The 20,896-nt window shown below is 36.6% G+C and overlaps 1 protein-coding gene across 4 annotated transcripts in view; it reads right to left on the bottom strand.

Moving 5' to 3' along the window:
• The window catches only part of Exoc6b (exocyst complex component 6B), a 519,570-nt gene that overhangs the window by 397,270 nt on the left and 101,404 nt on the right, over positions 1-20,896 (bottom strand). For all 4 annotated transcript variants that reach the window (XM_052721826.1, XM_052721827.1, XM_052721828.1 and 1 more), the window contains exons 3-6: positions 19,637-19,684; positions 17,733-17,823; positions 17,582-17,627; positions 1,888-2,092 (exon numbers count right to left, since the gene is read on the bottom strand). In XM_052721826.1, coding sequence (XP_052577786.1) covers positions 1,888-2,092; positions 17,582-17,627; positions 17,733-17,823; positions 19,637-19,684 — 390 coding nt within the window. The remainder of the gene's footprint in view (positions 1-1,887; positions 2,093-17,581; positions 17,628-17,732; positions 17,824-19,636; positions 19,685-20,896) is intronic.

The following is a 20,896-nucleotide window of genomic DNA, read 5'->3' as shown; positions in this document are numbered from 1 at the left end:
GATAAATATGCAGCCATGAATAAAGTAAAATCACGACATTACATGAAATAGATCCAAAAAGACAAATACCACATTTTCTTTAATGCACAATTTAAATTTTAAATTCTGTATGTGCCTATGCACACAGGCATGCATGCCTGTGTGCGTGTGCACATGCCATGAAACTAAAAAGGGAATCATGAGAGGAGAGGAAGAGCTCTTAAATGAGTTAGAAAAGAGAATAATTGAATAGAATAATAGATGCCTTCAAGAAACCAATTATTCATATTCTAACAGAAAAAAAGTATTAAAAAAATACATTCAGAGATGATCATGGTGACACATGTCTTTAATCCAAGCACTTGGAAAGCTTGGATCTCTGAGTTTGAGGCCAGACTAGTATATATACCAAATACCAGGCCAGCCAGGACTATAGAGTGAGGACTTTGTCTCAAAACACAAAGCAAACAACAACAACAAAAAAACTCTAAAGTATCTTTATTCAAGGATACATGCACCACACACGCATGCACGTACTTGCACACACACAGAATAGCAATTCATGCACTAAGGGCCATTCCTAATATGAAATTTTTTATAGTTAATTAAAAGTACTGAAATCATAAAAGATTTATTCCTTTGTGGAATAAAAATATACCAGCTAACAGTTTACTAGTTTACAAAAACTAAATGTCATAGTTAACAAATCCATTCCAACTTTAACTGATTTCTACTGCAGCGTCTGACCTGGGCATTTATTTCCTCAGATAATTAAGGAATGAGAACAGCTAACCTCAAATTAAATGAAGTGATAATATTTATAACAGAACTTTCTTTCAGCAAAAGTAAGTAAATTTGTCTAGCAGAGGCCTAGAAAAGCAACCTTTAAAAGCCAGCTTCTAGCTGGGTATGGCAGCATGTGCCTTTTAAGTCCAGCACTAAGGATTGGTGGCACAGGCCTATAGTTACAGTACTCAAGAGAATGAGACAAGAAATGGAGCCTACACTTTGCACTTTAAACACCAATAAAATTTTAAAGGAGATTTTAAAAAAGCATGCCTTGTGAAAAACTAATTGGAAAATCCCTTCTGTAGTATCAGACAGATATTTGAACTAGTTGAACACTAAAATAATGCATCCAAATGTAATCTACTGTACCTTGTTCCACCCATTAGAATACAAATCTACTTGAAAACACTTGTGTACAAAACCATAAGGCACTTTCCATAAATAATTAAAATCTATTTATTATTGCAAGCTGCATCATCAAGTATGCTAAAGCATCTTTATAACATCAATGTGACCTAAATTTCAAGAGGAAGTGTTACTGCAAATCATTATTGTTCATTCATTCACAATGACAAAAGGCATTCCTCATGGGATTAGGGACTTGGAGATGAAGATATTTAAAGAAAACAAATATTCCTAACACATTTGCTGAATTTATGGGCTATAAATATTTCCCTCTCTGCAATCATAATCCACAATCCCCAAGAGACCTTTCTGTCACTAACACCCATCAATATCAGATATATTTTTGCATGGTATGACATCTTCCTAACAGTAAGTAATCAACCAAAGGCACATGTAACACAATTTATGTTGTTAACTAAAGGAAAGTTTAAAAGATTCTGGACTTTCAATATTATACAAAGTCAAGGGAAATGTTTGTTTTGTAAACTGAATTTTCTCCAGACACTGACACGGACCATCACAATCAGTCACTATTTGCTCAACAGCCACAGAGTGAACAACACATCTCATCACTGTTAAGATAATAACCTTTTCATTTATGAAGGACCTTCCTAAAATGATAAGAAGCAATTAAGATACATGGCAAGGAGAAATCTGTGTGTAACTGAATACTTGCAAAGCCAAGGGCATATCTGTCATAAACCAAGGACCTACTTGCTTCATGGCGGTCTCTCCTATTTTGTCTGAATGTTTGCGGATGCTCTCCAGAAAGTCTTTGAGATCAGACATAGAAACATCCTTTATCTCCTCCCGAAGCTTGGGGATGTTGTCCACCATCACCTTGCAGAATCGGTAGTGGCTCACTTGAGGCAGATAGGTGTGTTCCAGATGCTCCAGAGTCTTCAGTGCAGGATAGTGCCTACAAAAGAAATCAACCACCTTAGCAGATATTAGTCTTCCTTAGGGGGACAAACGCATTACTCAGGAAAAATCTGAACCTCAATTAGCTTTCATTGTATATTAAGACAAATCCAATGTAGTGTTTTAATGAAAATTTCTTAACTATTCAAAATTTAACATATGCTTTAAAGGCTAGTAATATCCAAAAATCTGACTAAAGAACGAATAAACAAGAATACCAATAAAATTAATTATATATAACTTTTTAAATTGTCTCAATGTCAAAAGACCATTCTATAAAATAAAATACCCCAACCTAGACTTCTAACAAAAGCAGAGAAAAGAGCTTGAAAAATATGCACATGTATTTGTCTGTCTGACGTGTGTGTGTGCACAGACACATGTGTATGACAAAGTGTCATTTCAAAATTTCAGGGAAATGAATGAACTGCTCCACCGAAGTGCTGCTACCATCCTTGCCCAGGACACTCCTGTTACCTTACCTGCTGCTCCCCTGAGCCTGGTGATTAGTCATAGCAAGTATAGTGAAAACCAGCAGTCTCATTGACATTAGTACATAAGACATTTGGAGCAAAGAATGGAAAATATATAAGGTGGTAAAGTAAATACATATATAAAGTAAATACATATATATGTGCTAAAATGAAAAGATTAACATTTTCTATTTCTTCATTTCTTTGAAAATATCTTAAAGTAATAATTTAACAATACAAAATTGGGTTCATAAAATATCATATCATAAATATGTCAAAAGAAGATAAGAAGAGGAAAGAAGAAAATGAACTACTTAAACAAAGCTGGCAGTTTAAGCGTAACAGATTGGTACAGGCAAAGACTTTAAAGGAAACAGCAATAAACTGACATGCATATTATAATCCATAGAGCAAACTCTAAGAAAGCAAATTAAAAAGTATTTTTAAAGGGGATAGAAAGATGGACCAGTGTTCAAAAGCACTGGATGCTCTTGCAGAGGACCAGGGTTCAGATCTCAGCAATCACATAGCAACACCCCAGTTCCAAGGAATCTCTCACCCTCTTCTGGCCACTTCAGGCACATGCTGTATGTATATGCATGCAAGCAAAACGTTCAAACACATAAAGTAAAGTAAATACATCTAAAAAATGTTTTTTAGTATTTTCAAAATCAACAAAATAAAATTGTACACTCCAACATATTTAAAGCAAAAGAAAGCAGAAAAGAGAAACAGGAACCAAGAAGACTGGAAAAACTATAAAACAGAAAAATCCAACCCTATCAATAACTACATTAAATATGAAAGGACTACAAATTCCATCTAAAAAGCAAATACTCAAAGTGGGATTTTAAAAAGCATATACTTTTTAAAAGTATGTCTTTTTTGTCTTCCTCAAACATATTTTAAAGACACAAATAAGCTTAAGATAAACTATATAAAGAGAAACCTCAAATAACTGAAACCAGTACTTAAAAGTTTCTTTTTATTGATTTCTTAGAGTATAAAATGGGTTTCATAACAAGTTTTTATACATATATCATTGTATCTTTCTCAAATTTATTACCCCAGTACCTTTCTCCCTCCCTTCTCCTCCCCTCTCACCTCATCATCCTCCAATCAAATAGTCTCCTTTGGCTTTCATGGCATTTGTGCAGGAAAGGAGGCTAATGTGTACAGTTAAATCTAGATTCTGCACATAAGAGAAAGCATGGCTTGCTTGCTTTTTTCCCCCCTTACCCTTTTGTTTCTCCTTCCTCACTATTTATATCCCTTCTTCCTCTCTGTCACCTCCCACTACCATGTCATATATGTGTTCATTATAATACTAATACAATTATTCTGTAAAATCTGTCTGTATAACATAGATTTATTCTTGCATTTAAGTTAGCATACAAAGTAAAGGATTTCACAGAACATTCACATGCCATTACACTTTATTCATACATCTATATTTAAATTTAAAGATGAGAGAAAACATACAGCATTTGTCTGAATCTGACTTATTTTAATTTAACATAATGATCTTTCCATGCTCCATTTTCCAGCAAGTAGCCTAATTTTATTTTTCTTTATGGGTAAACTGTGTGTAGGAACCACATTTTCTTTATCCATTCATCTAGTGATAGGCACCAAGGCTGGTTTCATACCTTGGTTTAGTGCATAAATACACATAATGTGCAAATATCACTGAAGTGTGCTTATTTAGTATCCTTCAGGTATAAACCCAGAACAGACATAGCTCGATAAATATGATAATTCTATTGTTAGCATTTTGAGAAATCTTTAAACTATTTTCCACAGTGACTACATCTTCACAAGGATTCTTTACTTTATACAAGTCCTTTTCCCACATCACCAGCATTTTCTGTCTTTTGTTCTTGTTATTGTTTGGGTTTTTGTTGGTTTGTTTTTTATAATTGCTATTTGGACCAGGTTGACACAGAGATGGATTTTCTTTTTATTTATTTTGTTTTTGTTGTTTTAAAACATTTTTTGTTTATGTGGAGGAGAGGGCAGTGATAGGCACATGTGAAGGTCAGAGGACAACTTGCTGGAGTCCGTTCTTATGGGCACCTTTACCCAGTGAGCATCTATCTCACTGGCCTTCAGAGATGGTATCTCAGTATAGGTTTAGTTTGCATTTTCCTGGTGGCCAAAGATGTTGAGCATTCTTTTCACATATTTTTAGCCACTTGTATTTCCTTCTTGAAGAACTGTCTATTCAGCTCATTTTCCTATTTATTGGTTAAATGATTTGTTCATTTGATGTTTAATTTTTTGTTTCTTTATAGTGTCTAAATATTAATCACCAATCATCTACACCGTTGTTATATTCTGTGGCTGTCTCCTCATTGTTCTGATTTTTTTATTTTCTGTATAGAAGTTTTTTTTATGTAGTCCTACTTGTGAATTCTTGCAATTGTTTTCTGAGTTTCGAAATTTTGTTCAGGAGGTTCTTACCCACGACTGTATCTTGAGGTGTGTTCCTTACATCTGTTTGTCTCCAGCAGTTTCAGCTCTTAAAGTAAGGTCTCTGGTCAATGAAATGATTCTATTAATATGATTTAAAGAAAATAAATATTTCTGGCAACCCAGAGAGACTTCAGAACAAAAGGATACTATTCATATGACAAATAGAAAAGCTTCCATAGGCATAAGAAGGCAAATACTAAGATTCATAAATCAACTAAAAACAATAAGCTGAGTGTGATGGCACATGTCCATAATCACAGAATTTGGGAGGCAGAGGTAGGGATCAAGAGTTCAAGTAAGCCTAGGCTGTATAACAAGCAGTCTCTAAAAAGTAAAAATTGGGCATGGCAAAAGAGAAGGAGAAGGGCATTTCATATTCATCACAGGAAAAATCCATTAAGATGAAGTCTCAATTCTGAACATTTATGCTCCAAATACAAGGGCACCCACATATGTAAGAGAAACATTACTAAAGCTTAAAGCACACATCAAACCCCACACACTAACAGTGGGAGACTTCAACACCCCGTTCTCACCAATGGACAGGTATGTCAGACAGAAAATCAACAGAGAAATAAAGGAACTAACAGATGTTATGACTCAAACGGGCTTAACAGATATCTAAAGAACATTCCACCCAAACACAAACGAATATACCTTCTTCTCAGCACCTCATGGAACCTTCTTTAAAATTGACCACATACTCAGTTGCAAAGCAAATCTCAACAGATACAAAAAAAATTGGAATGAACCCCTATATCATATGGGATCACTATGCCTTAAAGTTAGAATTCAACAACAACACAAATTACAGAAAGCCTACAATCTCATGGAAACTGAATAATGCTCATCTGAATCAACACTCTCCATAATCTATTCAACATAGTACTCAAAGTTTTAACTTTTACAATAAGACAACAGCCGGGCAGTGGTGGCACACACCTTTAAACCCAGCACTCAGGAGGCAGAGCCAGGTGGTTCTCTGTGAGTTCGAGGCCAGCCTGATCTACAGAGAAAGATCCAGGACAGGCACCAAAACTACACAGAGAAATCCTGTCTCGAAAAACAAAAAACAATAAAAACAATAAGACAACAAAAGGAGATCAAGGGGATACAAATTGGAAAGGAAGAAGTCAAATTTTTGCTATTTGCAAATGATATGATAGTATACATAAGTGACCCCCAGAATTCTAACAGGGAACTCCTACAGCTGATAAACTCCTTCAGTAATGTGGCAGGATACAAGATTAACTCAAAAAAATCAGTAGTTCTCCTATATACAAATTATAAATGGGCCGAGAAAGAAGTCAGAGAAACATCACCCTTTACAAACAATACAAAATACCTTGTGGTAACTCTTAGCTAAGCAAGTGAAAGACCTATATGACAAGAACTTTTTAAGTCTTTGAAGAAAGAAATTGAAGAAGATATTAGAAAATGGAAAGATCTCCCATGCTCATGGATAGGTAGGATTAACATAGTAAAAATGGCAGTCTCACCAAAAGCAATCTACAGATTCAACTGCAATCTCTATCAAAATCCCAACACAATTCTTCACAGACATGGAAAAAACAATACTCAACTTCATAAGGAAAAACAAAAACCCTAGGATAGCTAAAACAATCCTGTACAAGAAAGGAACTTCTGGAGGCATCACCATCCCTGACTTCAAGCTCTACTATGGAGCTACAGTAATAAAAACAGCTTGGTACTGGCATAAAAACCGACATGTGGACCAATGGAATCCAATTGAAGACCCTGACATTAACCCACATACCTATGAACACCTGATTTTTGACAAAGAAGTCAAAACTGTACAATGGAAAAAAAGAAAGCATCTTCAACAAATGGTGTTGGCATAACTGGATGTCAACATGCAGAAGATTGCAAATAGATTCATATCTATCCCCGTGCACAAAACTCAAGTCCAAATGGATCACAGACCTCAACATAAATCCAGCTACACTGAACCTGAGAGAAGAGAAAGTGGGAAGTAGCCTAGAATGCATTGCCACAGGATACCACTTCCTAAATATAACACCAGTAGCAAAGACACTGAGAGCAACAATTAACAAAGGGGACTTCCTGAAACTGAGAAGCTTCTATAAGGCAAAGGACACAGTAAATAAGATAAAATGACAGCCTACAGAATGGGAAAAGATCTTCACCAACCCTACATCTGACAGAGGGCTGATCTCCAAGATATATTAAGAATTCCAAATAAAAAATGGGGTACAGATCTAAACAGATCTAAATTCTCAACAGAAGCATCTCAAATGGTTGAAAGACATTTAAGGAATTGCTCAACATCCTTAGTCATCAGGGAAATGCAAACCAAAATGACTCTAAGATACCATCTTATACCTGTCAGAATGGCTAAGATCAAAAACACTGATGACAGCTTATGTTGGAGAGGAGGTGGAGCAAGGGGAACACTCCTCCACTGTTGGTGGGAGTGCAAACTTGTATAGCCACTTTGGAAATCAGTCTGGTAACTTCTCAGAAAATCGGGAATCAATCTACCTCAAGACCTAATGATAGCATTCTTGGGCATATACCAAAGGATGTTCAATCATACCACAAGGACACATGCTCAACTATATTCATAGCAGCATTATTCATAATAGCCAGAACCTAGAAACAACTTAGATGGCCCTCAACCAAAGACTGGATAAAGAAAATATGGTACATTTACACAATGGAGTATTACTCAGCTGTAAAAAACAATGACATCATGAAATTTGCAGGCAAATGAATGAAACTAGAAAAAAACATCCCGAGTGAGGTAACCCAGACTCAGAAAGACAAACATGGTATGTACTCACTCTTAAGTGGATACTAGATATAAAGTAAAGGATAATCAGACTACAATCCACAGATTCAGAGAAGCTAGGTAACAAGGAGGACCCTAAGAGGGACACATGGATTGCCCTGGGAAAGAGAAATAGATGATATCTCCTGGGTAAACTGGGAGTGGGGGTGGTAGAGGGGAGGGGAGGGGGGATGAGAACATGAGGGTACAGGATAGTTGATCTGGGGGAGGAACGGAGTGAGAGACCAAAGAAATAAGTATCTTAATAGAGGGAGCCATTATGGAGTTAGGGATAAACCTGGTACTCGGGAAATTCCCAGGAATCCACAAGGATGACCCCAGATTAGACCACTACAAATAGTGAACAGTTTGCCTGAACTGGCCTTCCCCTGTAATAGATTGGTGAATACCCTGTCATCATAGAGCCTTCATCCAGTAACTGATAGCAGGTGCAGAAATTCACATGCAGAGATCCATGGCTAGGCCCCGGGTGGAGCTCTGGGAGTCCAATTAACGAGAAAGAGGAGGGTGTTTATATGAGCGAGAATTGTTGAGACCAAGGTTGGATAAAGCACAGGGACAAATAGCCAAACGAATGGAAACACATGAACTATGAACCAATGGCTGAGGGGTCCCCAACTGGATCAGGCCCTCTGAATGGGTGAGACAGTTGACTGGCTTGATCTGTTTGGGAGGCATCCAGGCAGTGGGACCGGGTCCTGTGTTCATTGCATGAGTTGGCTGTTTGAAACCTGGGGCCTATGCAGGGTCGCTTGGCTCGGCCTGGGAGGAGGGGACTGGACCTGCCTGGACTAAGTCTACCAGGTTGATCTCAGTCCGCAGGGGAGGCTTTGCCCTGGAGGAGGTGGGAATGGGGGGTGGGCTTGGGGGGAAGGTGAGGGGGGCGGGAGGGGGGAGAACAAGGGAATCCGTGGCTGATATGTAGAACTGAATTGTATGGCAAAATAAAATAAAAAAAAAAAAAAACAAAGAAGGAACTGGCACACATACACACAATATTTAAATCTAGAGTCTATATGTAAGAGAAAATGTGTGGCATTTCTCTAAGTCAGACTTATTCACACAGCACAGTGCTCTCCAATTGCATTAATTTTCTTGCAAATGTTATATTTCATTTTTCTTTATAAGTGAATGAAATTCCATTGTACACTAACCATATTTTCTTTTTTAAGCATTCATCTGTTGATGAGCATCCAGCCTAACTCATAAAGATGTGTGATGTATATACAAATGACTAATAAACAAGTTCATTTTGTTCTTTTGTTATAAGACAAGGCCTCATATAGACTAGGCTAGTCTCAAACTCTTCATGTAGCTAATACTAACCTTAAAATTCTGATCTTCCTGCATCTACCTTACAAGTGCTCATACAACACATGTGTATCACCATGCCCATTTCTAAAATTGAGATTTTACAAAATGGAGTTAGATGTGGCTCAGTTGGTAGAATGCTTGGCTGGCATGCATGAAACCCTGAGTTCCATCCGCAATATATATACTTGGAACCCTAGTACCTGATAGGCAGAGGCAGGAGGATTGGAAGCTCAAAGTCACCCTTGGCAATTTAAAGCCAGCCTGGATTACATAAGACTTTTGTCTCAAAAAAATATATATATATAAACAATAACAGCAACAACAACAACAAGATTGAACTGGGAATGTAATATAATAGTAGAATGCTTGCTTAGTTTGCATGAGGCCGAGCACCATCAAAGAAAGAAAAGAGAAGAGGAGACTGGGAAAGGGTAATGAGGAAGAGGGGTAAAAAGGAAGGAGGGGGAGGGAGGAAGAGTGAAACAAAGAGAAAACAAAACAATGAATTTTTTTTTAATTCACAGAAAACCAAAATAAGTCCTCAAGGTTCATTTTTTTTTTTCTTTTTCTTTTTTTGGTTTTTCAAGACAGGGTTTCTCTGTGTAGTTTTGGTGCCTGTCCTGGATCTCGCTCTAGACCAGGCTGGCCTCAAACACACAGAGATCTCCCTGGCTCTGCCTCCCGAGTACTGGGATTAAAAGTGTACGCCACTGCCACCCAGCTCAAGTTTCAATTTAAAAAAAAATTTTCAATTAAAAAAATAGCTGAGCTGATAGGTGAAATAATATGAATCAAAAACAGAATTTTAAAGTAAAAAATATTTATCATTGCTAAGGATTTCTTAAAAGATAGTGTATACTGACCAGGTGGTGGCGCATACCTCTGAGCCAAGTACACAGGATGCAGAGGCAGATCTTTGAGAGTTTGAGACCATCCTGGTCTGCAAACCAAGTTCCAGGCTACTCAGGGCTATCTAGTAAGACCCTGTCTTTAAAAAAAAAAATTAACAACAAAAAAGATAATGTATATTATCATCAGTATTTTCAATACATAAGAATTCACATCCTGCTGATAAGCAAGCTTATTCTTAGCAAATGCATTTCAAAAGAAATTTAATAGACAAAAATATATGACTCTTAAATCACAGACTAATTTATATTAGGAAATAAAACAAAATAACTATTTATTAAGTAAGAAGGAACTGGCTGGCTAAACAAACTATAATATATCCATGTATTAAAATATCAATAAACTACAAAAATATTTACAATCTTGTTGATTGAAAAACATTTTTTTAAAACACAGCTCTATCTAACACTTCTCAGCTTTTGCCTAAATCAAGGACAGCACTGGGTTCTCTTTAGTTCTACATCTGGTTCATCCATCCTCTACCTCAGAACAATGTGCTAAATAGGATTTTGGAGCAGAGAGATGAACTCAGAGCTTGATCTATCCTTTCCATAAATTTTCCTGGGTGGTGTACTAATTTAAAAACAAACAGACCTTACAAGAACAATCACAACATTTGTAAAGTATACATGTAAGCCAGACATGGTGGATCTCACCTGTAATCACAGGACTTGAGAGGCTGAAGTGGGAGGTTCACCATGAGTTCAAGGCCTGGACTACACAGTAAGTTACAGGCCAGACCCTGTCCCCCTCCCAAAAAAAATGTATAAATATGTATACATGCATAATTTATTAATAATTATAGCTATATATCAATAAATACAAGTCATAAACACAAAAGTTCAATGAAAAACATACAAATGTGAGAATCATAGTGTTTTTTCCTTAGACAGCAAAATATTCATATTTCTTCTTCAGTCTTTAAAATCCCCTAATTTTGACATTTCCCATATCTGTCTAGAACAGGAAAACTCATTCCTTCCATAGATGAAACAGACGTACAGGTCGAGTTTGGACATGGTCTCTTCACAGAAGACATTCCAACTCTTCTTGCCTCAACACACTCAGCACCAAACACCAAGACCAGAAACTAGTTTATTTCCTTTTATGTCTTCTCTTGTAGGTTTCAAGAATCAAATTCTTAGTCCAAACAAATGAAGAAAAGAAAGGTTTATTTTCCTTAAATTTAGAAATAAAAGTACAAATATAAGTACAAAAATCTGAAATAATTATTTTCATTAAAAGTTTAGACTCTAACACATTACAATTTTATATGATTTAGTGTACACAGAATAGCAATGACACAACTAGGTATGGAGAGCTATGTGTAATAAAATGTAGTGCCTCTAAAGAAAAACTTTAGAATGGGTACAAAGCCAGAAATTAAGCCACAAAGATAAATACATTCTGGGGTTTAGTTCTATCTTGAAGTTCTGTTTACAGAATGAGGAGAATCTAGCCATGCCGCCTGCAGACATGTAGCCCATACTGAAAACATCAGCTCTATCAAATAGAACCATATTTTTCAAGACTAATTAGTACAAAACTCAATGATTTTTGGCAACAAAGAACAGCACCTTATTTCCCCATTGTCCCTTTTCCTCTAGCAAGCTTGTGTCCCAAACATCAATAAAATTTCTAGAGTGTTTGATATCACAGATAAACAACTAAACAATGGCATCCAATTAAATATTTAACATGCAACAAAAGAAAAAAATCCCATGTATACAGTCCATGGAAATCCCATTCAAGATCTTGACATTACTTTTTATCAACATCTATTGTGGTGATATTTTGAACAAATAAAATTTGCCTTAAGATCAGGGGACAGAACAAGCCACTAGATTAAACATAGAAGTTGGGCAGTGGTGGATCACACCTTTAGTTCCAGCACTTGGGATCACACCTTTAATCCCAGCACTAGGAAGGTTGAGACAGGAAGTGATATGGCTGGGCAGAGAAAGGAATATAATAAGGTGGGAGGAGACAGGAACTCACTCTCTTTCAGGCTGAGGAGTTGGTGAGGTAACAGGTGGTGGCTGTGGCTTGTTCTGCTTCTCTGATCTTTCAGCTTTCACCCTGATATCTGGCTCCAGGCTTTTATTATAAGATCATTCAGGATTTGTGCAATAATCTGCATTATTACAAGTGAATGTAGAGGGCTAGAGAGGTAGCTCAGCAGTTAGGAGTGCTTACTCTTCCTGCAGAGGACCCATGTTCCCAGCACCCACATGGCAGTTCACAACTATCTGTAACCCCAGCTCTAGGGGATCTAATGAGTCTTCTGACCTCAATTGCCTCTTGTAACCTTTGTAAACTCCTGCACACAAATGGTGCACATATATGTACTAAAGTACATACACATAAAAGTAAATAAATAAAGTTTTAAAAACTGAATGCAGGCTGTGGAGATGGCTCAGCCAGTAAATAATGCTGCACAGGCATAAGGACCGAAGTTTGGATCCCCATTCCATATAAAATAAAATAAAAAAAAACAGGTATGATAGATATGCCTATAACCCCAGTTCTGTGGGATGCAGACAGGTGGAACCCTGAAGTTCACTGTCTCAAAAAATAAAGGTGGAAGTGATAAAGTAAAGAAACCCAACATCAACTTCTGGCCACCACATGCACTTATATAAACCTGACGCATGTGTATACACACCCACACTGACAAGTACATATACCACATATGGTAACAATACAAATAAAAAAGTCATTTAAAACAGTAACTAGGGACTTAATGCTCTTGCAAAGGACCCAAGTTTGGATCCCGGCACCTATATTAGGTGGCTCACAACCACCTGTAACTCCAGTTCCAGGAAATCTGATACCCTCTTCTAAACTCTGGGGATACCTGTACTCAAATGCATAAACACACACACATAAACACATAATCAAAATTTGTTTCTAAGAAAATCTTTAAATATATAAAAATAAATTAACTAATGAGGCCAGGTGTAGTAGCACATACGCTTAATGAGGAGGCAGAGGCAAGAGGATCACAGTGTGTTTGAAGCTAGCCAAAGCTACAGAGAAAAGGAAAAACAATGAGAAGCCAATTGTTCCAATTCATTTGCATGTGTGCTCAGCTCCCCTATTCCCTCTAGGATAATGGTTCTCAACCTTCCTAATGCTGAAATCCTTTAATATAGTTCTCCTCATGTTTTTGTGATTCCCAACCATAAAATTGTTTTCACTGATACTTCATAATTCTAATTTTTCTACTGTTAAGAACTGTAAATATCTGTAATTTCCAATGGCCTTAGGCGATCCCTGTGAAAGGGTCGTTTGACCACCACAAGGGTTACGACCCATAGGTTGAGAACGACTGCTCTAGGAGGTTTAATCGAGATAAAGTGGTTGGATACTATTGTAAAAAGGGCTGTTTCAAGATTTTTTTAACTTCTAGTAAGAGGTTCCTGAAAGTAAATCACAAGTACCAATAAATTTTTCCTCTTATTCATAACAATAAAATATGAAATATAAGCTTTCACCACAGAAAAATAGTACTTCCTTTCCTAATAGAAGAACACTATTAACAAAGATATGTGCTACAGACTCTTTAGAAAACATAAAACCCAATAGTATAATCAATATTTACAGCTCAAACAGAAATAACCAGTCCTTCAGCCATGAAAGCTTAACAAGAAACAGACATGACATACCACTTTATATAACAAGTAGATCCTGGCTAATACCTAAAATAACTGTTTTCAGTCACTGAACAGCAGGCAGCTGGTAAATGAACTCCAAAAGAAGAGAAGAAACAAGGTGGGCTATCTACCTGAAGGTGATCCCTCCAACATGGACACAGTCAGGGAAAACCCTCAGAGAGCCTGAAGATTTACTGACTTAAGGCATCAAATAGTAGGCCTAAAAGGTTGTAGCAGAGAGAGGGAGAGGAAAGGAGGGAGAGGAAAAGAGAAGGAGGGAGGGAGGGAGGGAGGGAGGGAGGGAGGGAGGGAGGGAGGGAGGGAGGGAGGGAGGGGGGGGGGGAACCTGCATAGGGTTTCCCTGGAATCTTCGCTGAGTACTAGACCAGGGTATGTGAGGTGAGGAAAAGGGGAGAGGAGATGGAGGGGAAGAGAGGGGTGGGGATAGACTAACAGGGAGGTATAAGATGAGCACTTCAGGGAAGTTAGAAAAAGCAGAAAAATGCCCTAACCCCAAACAGCCAAATGGCAAGGTTCATAGATACCACTGCACCACCCAGACCAGATTAAATATTCTGTAAAACTTACTATGCTTGTCCTAGCATAGCTTTGGTTTTTGTTGTTAGTGTTGGAGAGTGTCTCACTATGCATCCCCAGCTGGCCTGGAACTCACTATACAGACAAGACTGGCCTCAAATTCACAGAGATCTATCTACCTGCCTCAGCTTCCTGAGTGTTGGGATTAAAGGCATGAGCTATCATAGCTGGCCTCAGCAGAGCTTTAAAATGGAGTCTGGAGGGATGAGATCTGCAAACCACTACTTCTCCAAAATAAAGCACAACATTAAAAAAAAAAAAAAAAGTTCCCCCAAACTCCAGACACTTATCAACATTATAATGTCCAAAACTTATTTTTGACCTATAACCAGAATAACAAAATTAGTTCAAAAGTAGATTCAAGAAGTAGCAGAATAGCAAATACATGAAAACAGCAATTAGATCTATGTATATGTACTTAAAGAGGAACACAAAGTAATGAGAAGAAGGAAACATCAAAAACCAATGGAAGGCTATGGCCTCTGCAGCTCAGGGAATACAGTGCTTTTCTAACCTGCACAAAGCCGCCTGAATTCCATCCCCAGCAACATAATCCAAGTATAGTGATAAACAGCACTCAAGAGGAAAAGATTGAGGTTCTGAAGAAGTTCAAGGTCATCCTCAGTTATATAAATTCAAGGCCAGCTTGGAATACAGTAAGATCCTGTCTTTAAAAAATGTTTTGGTTTTATTTTTAATTTCTTATTGTGTGTATGTAGATGTGGTGGGAGTACCACAGTGCATGTGTGGAGGTCAGGGGACAATTTTGAGGCATCAGTTCTCTCTTTCCACCTTTACATGAATTCTAGGTATGGAACTCAGGTCATCACCAGATGTACAACAAGCATTCTACCCACTGAGCCATCACTCCAGGCCCACCAAAAATGTTTTCTTTTTTTTTAATCAGGAGATAACACTTTCCACTGGGATGCCTATAACTAGAAGACAGACAATAATACACACTGGGGCTAGAGAGCTGGCTCAGCATTTAAGAGCACTTGTTGCTCTTTCAGAGGAACCAGGTTCAACTCCCAGCACCCATATGTTAGCTCAAAACCATCTTTAACTCCAGTCCCAGTGGCTCCAAAGCCCTCTTCTGACCTTCAAGAGCACTATACATACATGTAGTGTACAAACACACATGTAGGCAAAATACTCAAATGCATAAAATAATAAAATAGTAAATCTGTCGGGCGGTGGTGGCTCACGCCTTTAATCCCAGCACTCAGGAGGCAGAGCCAGGCGGATCTCTGTGAGTTCGAGGCCAGCCTGGACTACCAAGTGAGTTCCAGGAAAGGCGCAAAGCTACACAGAGAAACCCTGTCTCGAAAAACCAAAAAAAAATAAAATAAAATAAAATAAAATAAAATAGTAAATCTAAAAGTTTTAAATAATAATAAGCACTAACTATCATTTGATGATGTTAGGTAGATTAAAAAGATGCAGTTGCTTTGAGTAGTCATCAAAGAGTTTCATAAAACAGTGCAACACAGAAATACAGCATGACCCAGAAATTCCACTCAGAGGTATATTCCCAAGAGAACTTAGGGAGTATATGCCCACATAAAAATTTACAAGTCTCTAAATAGCTTTATTCATCATAACTAAAAAGTGAAAATAACCCAAATGTTTGTCAAATGATAAAACAATAAAATGCAGTCCATCCACACGGTGGAAAAGCAGCCCCATAAAAAGGAGTGAAGTATTGATTCACACCAAAGCATGGCTGAATCCTGAGAACACTGTAAGAGGGAGAAGTCAGACGTAGACAACCTCCTACAGTGCAGCCCCCTTTATAGGAGACAGTCACACTATGCAAACATACAGATATAAAGTAAAGTGGTGACTGCTCAATCTAAGGGAAGGAAGAATGGGAACCAGGTTTACTTTTGAGGGCCTGACACATTCAGGCAATGGCATAGCCTTATGAATATTCTAAAACAACACTAAGCTATAAACATAAACTGGTGGATGTTACCGTATAGGAAAAGCAACAATAATTTAATCCTTAAATTATTTAATTTTTATTTTATTTATTTTAAATAAAATTTAAATTTAATTTAATTTAATTATTTAAATAAATACAGAATTCACAGCTATCACACTAATCCAAAAAGAGATGGTAAAGAACTTAGGTCTATATAAAGAAACAAGAGGGCCAGAATCACTTAAAATATATAGACAAACAAAGACTTTTTAATCTTACTTTAAAATATTTTAACTTAGAAGTTTATAGCAAAAATACAAGTACATTATAGGCACTATGCCATATTCTGAAATAAGAGGAATGACAATAATAACATCAAGAAAGGGAGGGTAAACAGAGGGATAGTTTAAAATTTTTAATTGACAAATAATAATTACATACAAATATGGGGCAGCATGAGATAATTTCATGTATACAATAGATAATGATTAAATCTATAAAGTATTTCCATTTAAATAGGTGCTACTATTACAAGAACCTGTGTTCTATGTGATTTTCCATAATTTTTAAAGATTCACTATAAGTTAAAGAGGATTATTATAAGCTTAGAAGCAATCATTTTAAAGAAATGCAGAGGTATGGATTATAAGGCATTAGTGAAGAAACAACAGAATCCTAAAATCTAGTTAATTGATTGAGACAAAAGCAGATACATAGAGAAAGAACAAGTAACAGTGAGGACAAATGGAAAATAAATTAGACTGAAAGTCATATATAGATAAGTATATCCGGCATAAAAGATCTAAGGAGTTCAACTAGAAAAGAGATTGTCACAAGTGACCTTTTAAAAAATAGCAAGATCAAGCCATGCGTGATAACACCCACTGATAATCTATCTCCAAAAGAGAGAAGAAAAAAAACAGTAATAGGCCTATACTCCTCAAACCTGATGAGGTTATGGAAGTCAAAGAAAGACTGAAGACCGCTTAAGATGCAAGTAGGGTAGCTAGAGGAATAGGGCAGTGGTTATAAGCACTTGTTGCTCTCACAAAGGACCCACATTCAGACTCCAGCATCCACATCAGATAACACACAAATGCCTGTAACTCCAGAGGATCCAATGCCTTTTTCTCTGTGGACACCCACATGCACATAGTAATCACACACACACACACACACACACACACACACACACACACACACACACACACACCAATAAGAAAACAAATCTCTTTTTTAAGTATTATAAATTAAGGAATTTTAGATAATAAAAACTGCTCAATTAAAAAAAAAAAAACCTTACCTTTTGGTTTTCATCTGGTCCCTCAGTTTGCTGTACATCTCTAGGACTTGAAAGAGAAAACAGATCACACAGGCATCATTTAAACAAAATGAACAACTAGCTCAGCTAAAGGAAATGCATCAAGAATCCTACTCCATTCCTAGTTCCTCACCTGGAAGACACAGCATTAGCTTATCAACAGTGGCAGAAATGTTCCTCTGCTGTAGTCGGCACTGCTTCAGCTCTTCCATCGCTATTACCAGCTTGGCAAGAGGGGAAAAACAGGAAAGTTTTCAGTTACATTTTCTTACTCTGCATTCAATGCATCCAAGAATCCCAGTTTCTTAGTAAGACCTACAATGCAAGCTAAGGAACTGCTTTCTTCAATCAGTGAAACATTCCTACATGTCTTCCTACATTCTCCCCACCCTGCACACATGTCTAAAACGGGTTATGTAAAATGAACCCTAAAGCACAAAAGCTATCCAGGAAAAAATTAAAACATTTGCCCATTTTCTCCAAACCCTGTACAGACTCCATGATTTACACTTCCTTGTGAGTACTGGGCTCCTGGAGGAAGGCAGTCCTCCTTATCTTCAACTAGGTCCCCATTTTAACAAACAAGTTCCGTATTTAGAGGATACGGCTTTTTGTACAAGATCCATTTACTGAAGATTAATTGACTCTCTTCTCATAGCCATCTCACAATGTAACAAACTATTTCTACAGAATATGGACTATGTGAAAGAAAAAAATCTACATATCTATTTACAGGATTTATCCCACACACACTCCTAAAAACTATAGCCTTAGATATGTGAAAAGAATACAGAGAAGGAAGGTAGATGACACAGAAGAGGAATGTACTTCAAGTCAGAAAAGGTTGACTTTGAGATCAGCTTTGTTGATTATTATATAAATTTCAGATCATCTGTTCTTGTTTCCCATCAATGAAATAGTAGAAGTAACAGTCTTGGTTTTGGAACAAATAAATAAATGGGTGTAAAATAAAAAATAAAAAAGCGCAAATTAGAAAATTTTAAATGATAAGTTTGTCAATTAATAGAATCAATGATTCTTTTTTAAAAGAAATATTTGTTGAGCACTCACTTTTCAACAGTTGCTGTTTAGAAAACCAGAAGAAGTGCACTGACAAATAATGTAAGTAAAATCTCCTAACTATGTGGAGCTAATTCTAACAGAGGGAAACAAAAACAACTACATAAGTAAAATCATATACCAAAAATATGATAGCGAAGTGGAGAAAAACAAAATGAGAAAAAGCAGAAAGAATGCAGGGAATGAGGGTGAGACTGCAATTAGCAATAAGGTCCTCAGGGAAGATCTTATTAAGAAATATATAAGCTAGGTGAGGTGCATATCCCTATAACCCCAGGACTCTGGAGACTGAAGCAGGAAGATGGTTATAAGTCCAAGGCTAGCCTAGACTACAGAGTGAGTTCTAGGCTAGCCTGGGCAACATAGTAATATCTTGTTTGAAAAAAATACAGATATTTGGTTTATTATCAGACATGAAATTAAGTAAATTACAACAAAAAAAGGAAGGAGAAGAGGGGGGAGGGGAGGAGGGAGGAAGATAGGCAGGGAGGCAGGGAGGGAGAGCTAGTGAGCAAAAGAAAATAATATAAACCAGGTATGGTGGCATATGCCAGTAATCACAACATTGGAAAAGTGGAGGTAGAAGGATCAGTTCAAAGAAGGCTTAAGTTACATGAGACCCTTGCTGGGGGAAAAAAAAAAAAACATAAGAGAAGGGTGGAGGCAGGTGAAGATAGAGGAGGAACATTCCAACAGGTATGGAGGACTACTTAAGGATTTTCTTTAAAAAAAAAAAAAAAAAAAAAAAAAAAAACAGCCAAAGGGGGCTGCATCTTATTTCATTGTGACCTGTGGTGTCTGTATTTATTCAGGTGTCTGTTTTATTCAGGTAAACACTACAAGAAGTAATAATTCCAACACACTGATTAAATTCTTATAAGCCACAAAGTGAAGAACAGTCATCCAAAGAGAACAGCACAAAATAGAAAAACTTGGTCAAAAGGAAACTGGCCTTACTTCCTTGCCCTCATGTTGCAGTTTTCTATTAGTATCCGTCACTTGGTTCTGTGGAGAGAAGACAATTTAAACTCATAAAAAACAAACACTTGGATGATAGTTGGATAAAGATCAAAATTTAATATGAAAAGCCTGGGATATCTCTAGATACTTTCTGTATTCCAGCACATAAGGATACAGCTGCTCTCTCTGCAACTTAAGTTCTTTATCAACTTTTCTCCTAGACATCCCTATAACCTTTGCAAAAGGAAAAGAAAAGCTGACCAAGGGATATGTTTGGTTTAGATAGAACATTCCAAAGTAAGGTACTATAGTATCCCAAGATCACATTGTAACTTTGGACAGAAAAGGAAAAAGGGGGAAAAAAAGAGAAATAAATAAAATGGAAAATAATCCAAGAGTTTTACCATCTGTACAATGTTTAGAAAACAAATGTTAACACAGACATTTCTTATTTACAATTTATTCCTGAAAAGGCTAGGTATAATTTCAACTTTATAATGCAAGTCAAGTTTTTACTAGTTATTATCTTAATTCTACAAACTGAATTATTTAATAGTTTGGGGTCATTAATTTATAACAGCTTCTAATACTTCCATATCCCATTAATTTCACCATCAGATAGTCAAAAATATGTGACTAAGCCTTAAATGAGCTATGATTTATAATTGAAAGGAACAAGCACACACCTTTTCAATTATTTACTTTTGATGCTTCCACTAATATAAAAAAATAAATTTTTAGAATAGTAATTCCCTTATCATCTCAGACATTATCAAAATATGGACAATATTAACTTCTACACTTCTTACATAGAGACTACTTAGGCTTCCACTAGTGACTGGTGATCCTTATACTTTTACTACATTACATCTCTCAACCCAGTATTTCCCACAGTGTCCCTTAGAGCATCAAGAAATATTAGTTGATGTTATTAACACATAGGCACACATACATTGCATACATACACACACAGAGGGGAGAATAACAAACACTATAAATGCTCAGAAAAGGAACATAATATGAAATGTTTTCCAAACTTATTTGATTCAAAATCATCTCCAGAAACTAGTTTTTCATAAAACATATTTTTTTATTTTTTATCTTAAATTATATACTATATCTGGATAATATAATCCACAGCAGATTAGAGTATACACCCCTACTTTCAAAGAAAAAATAAAATCTGACCTCTTCCAGAAAAAAAGATTTTATGAAATCTGAGAAAAAGAGGCAATAAATACTCATTTTACCTCTTAA

The sequence above is a fragment of the Peromyscus californicus genome, unplaced genomic scaffold, assembly GCF_007827085.1.
Source record: "Peromyscus californicus insignis strain IS unplaced genomic scaffold, ASM782708v3 Scaffold_6__1_contigs__length_162567912, whole genome shotgun sequence".
In the NCBI taxonomy this organism is placed as follows: domain Eukaryota; kingdom Metazoa; phylum Chordata; class Mammalia; order Rodentia; family Cricetidae; genus Peromyscus; species Peromyscus californicus.
The sequence above is the reverse complement of the archived record's forward strand: the minus strand, read 5'-3'. Positions and strand labels throughout refer to the sequence as shown.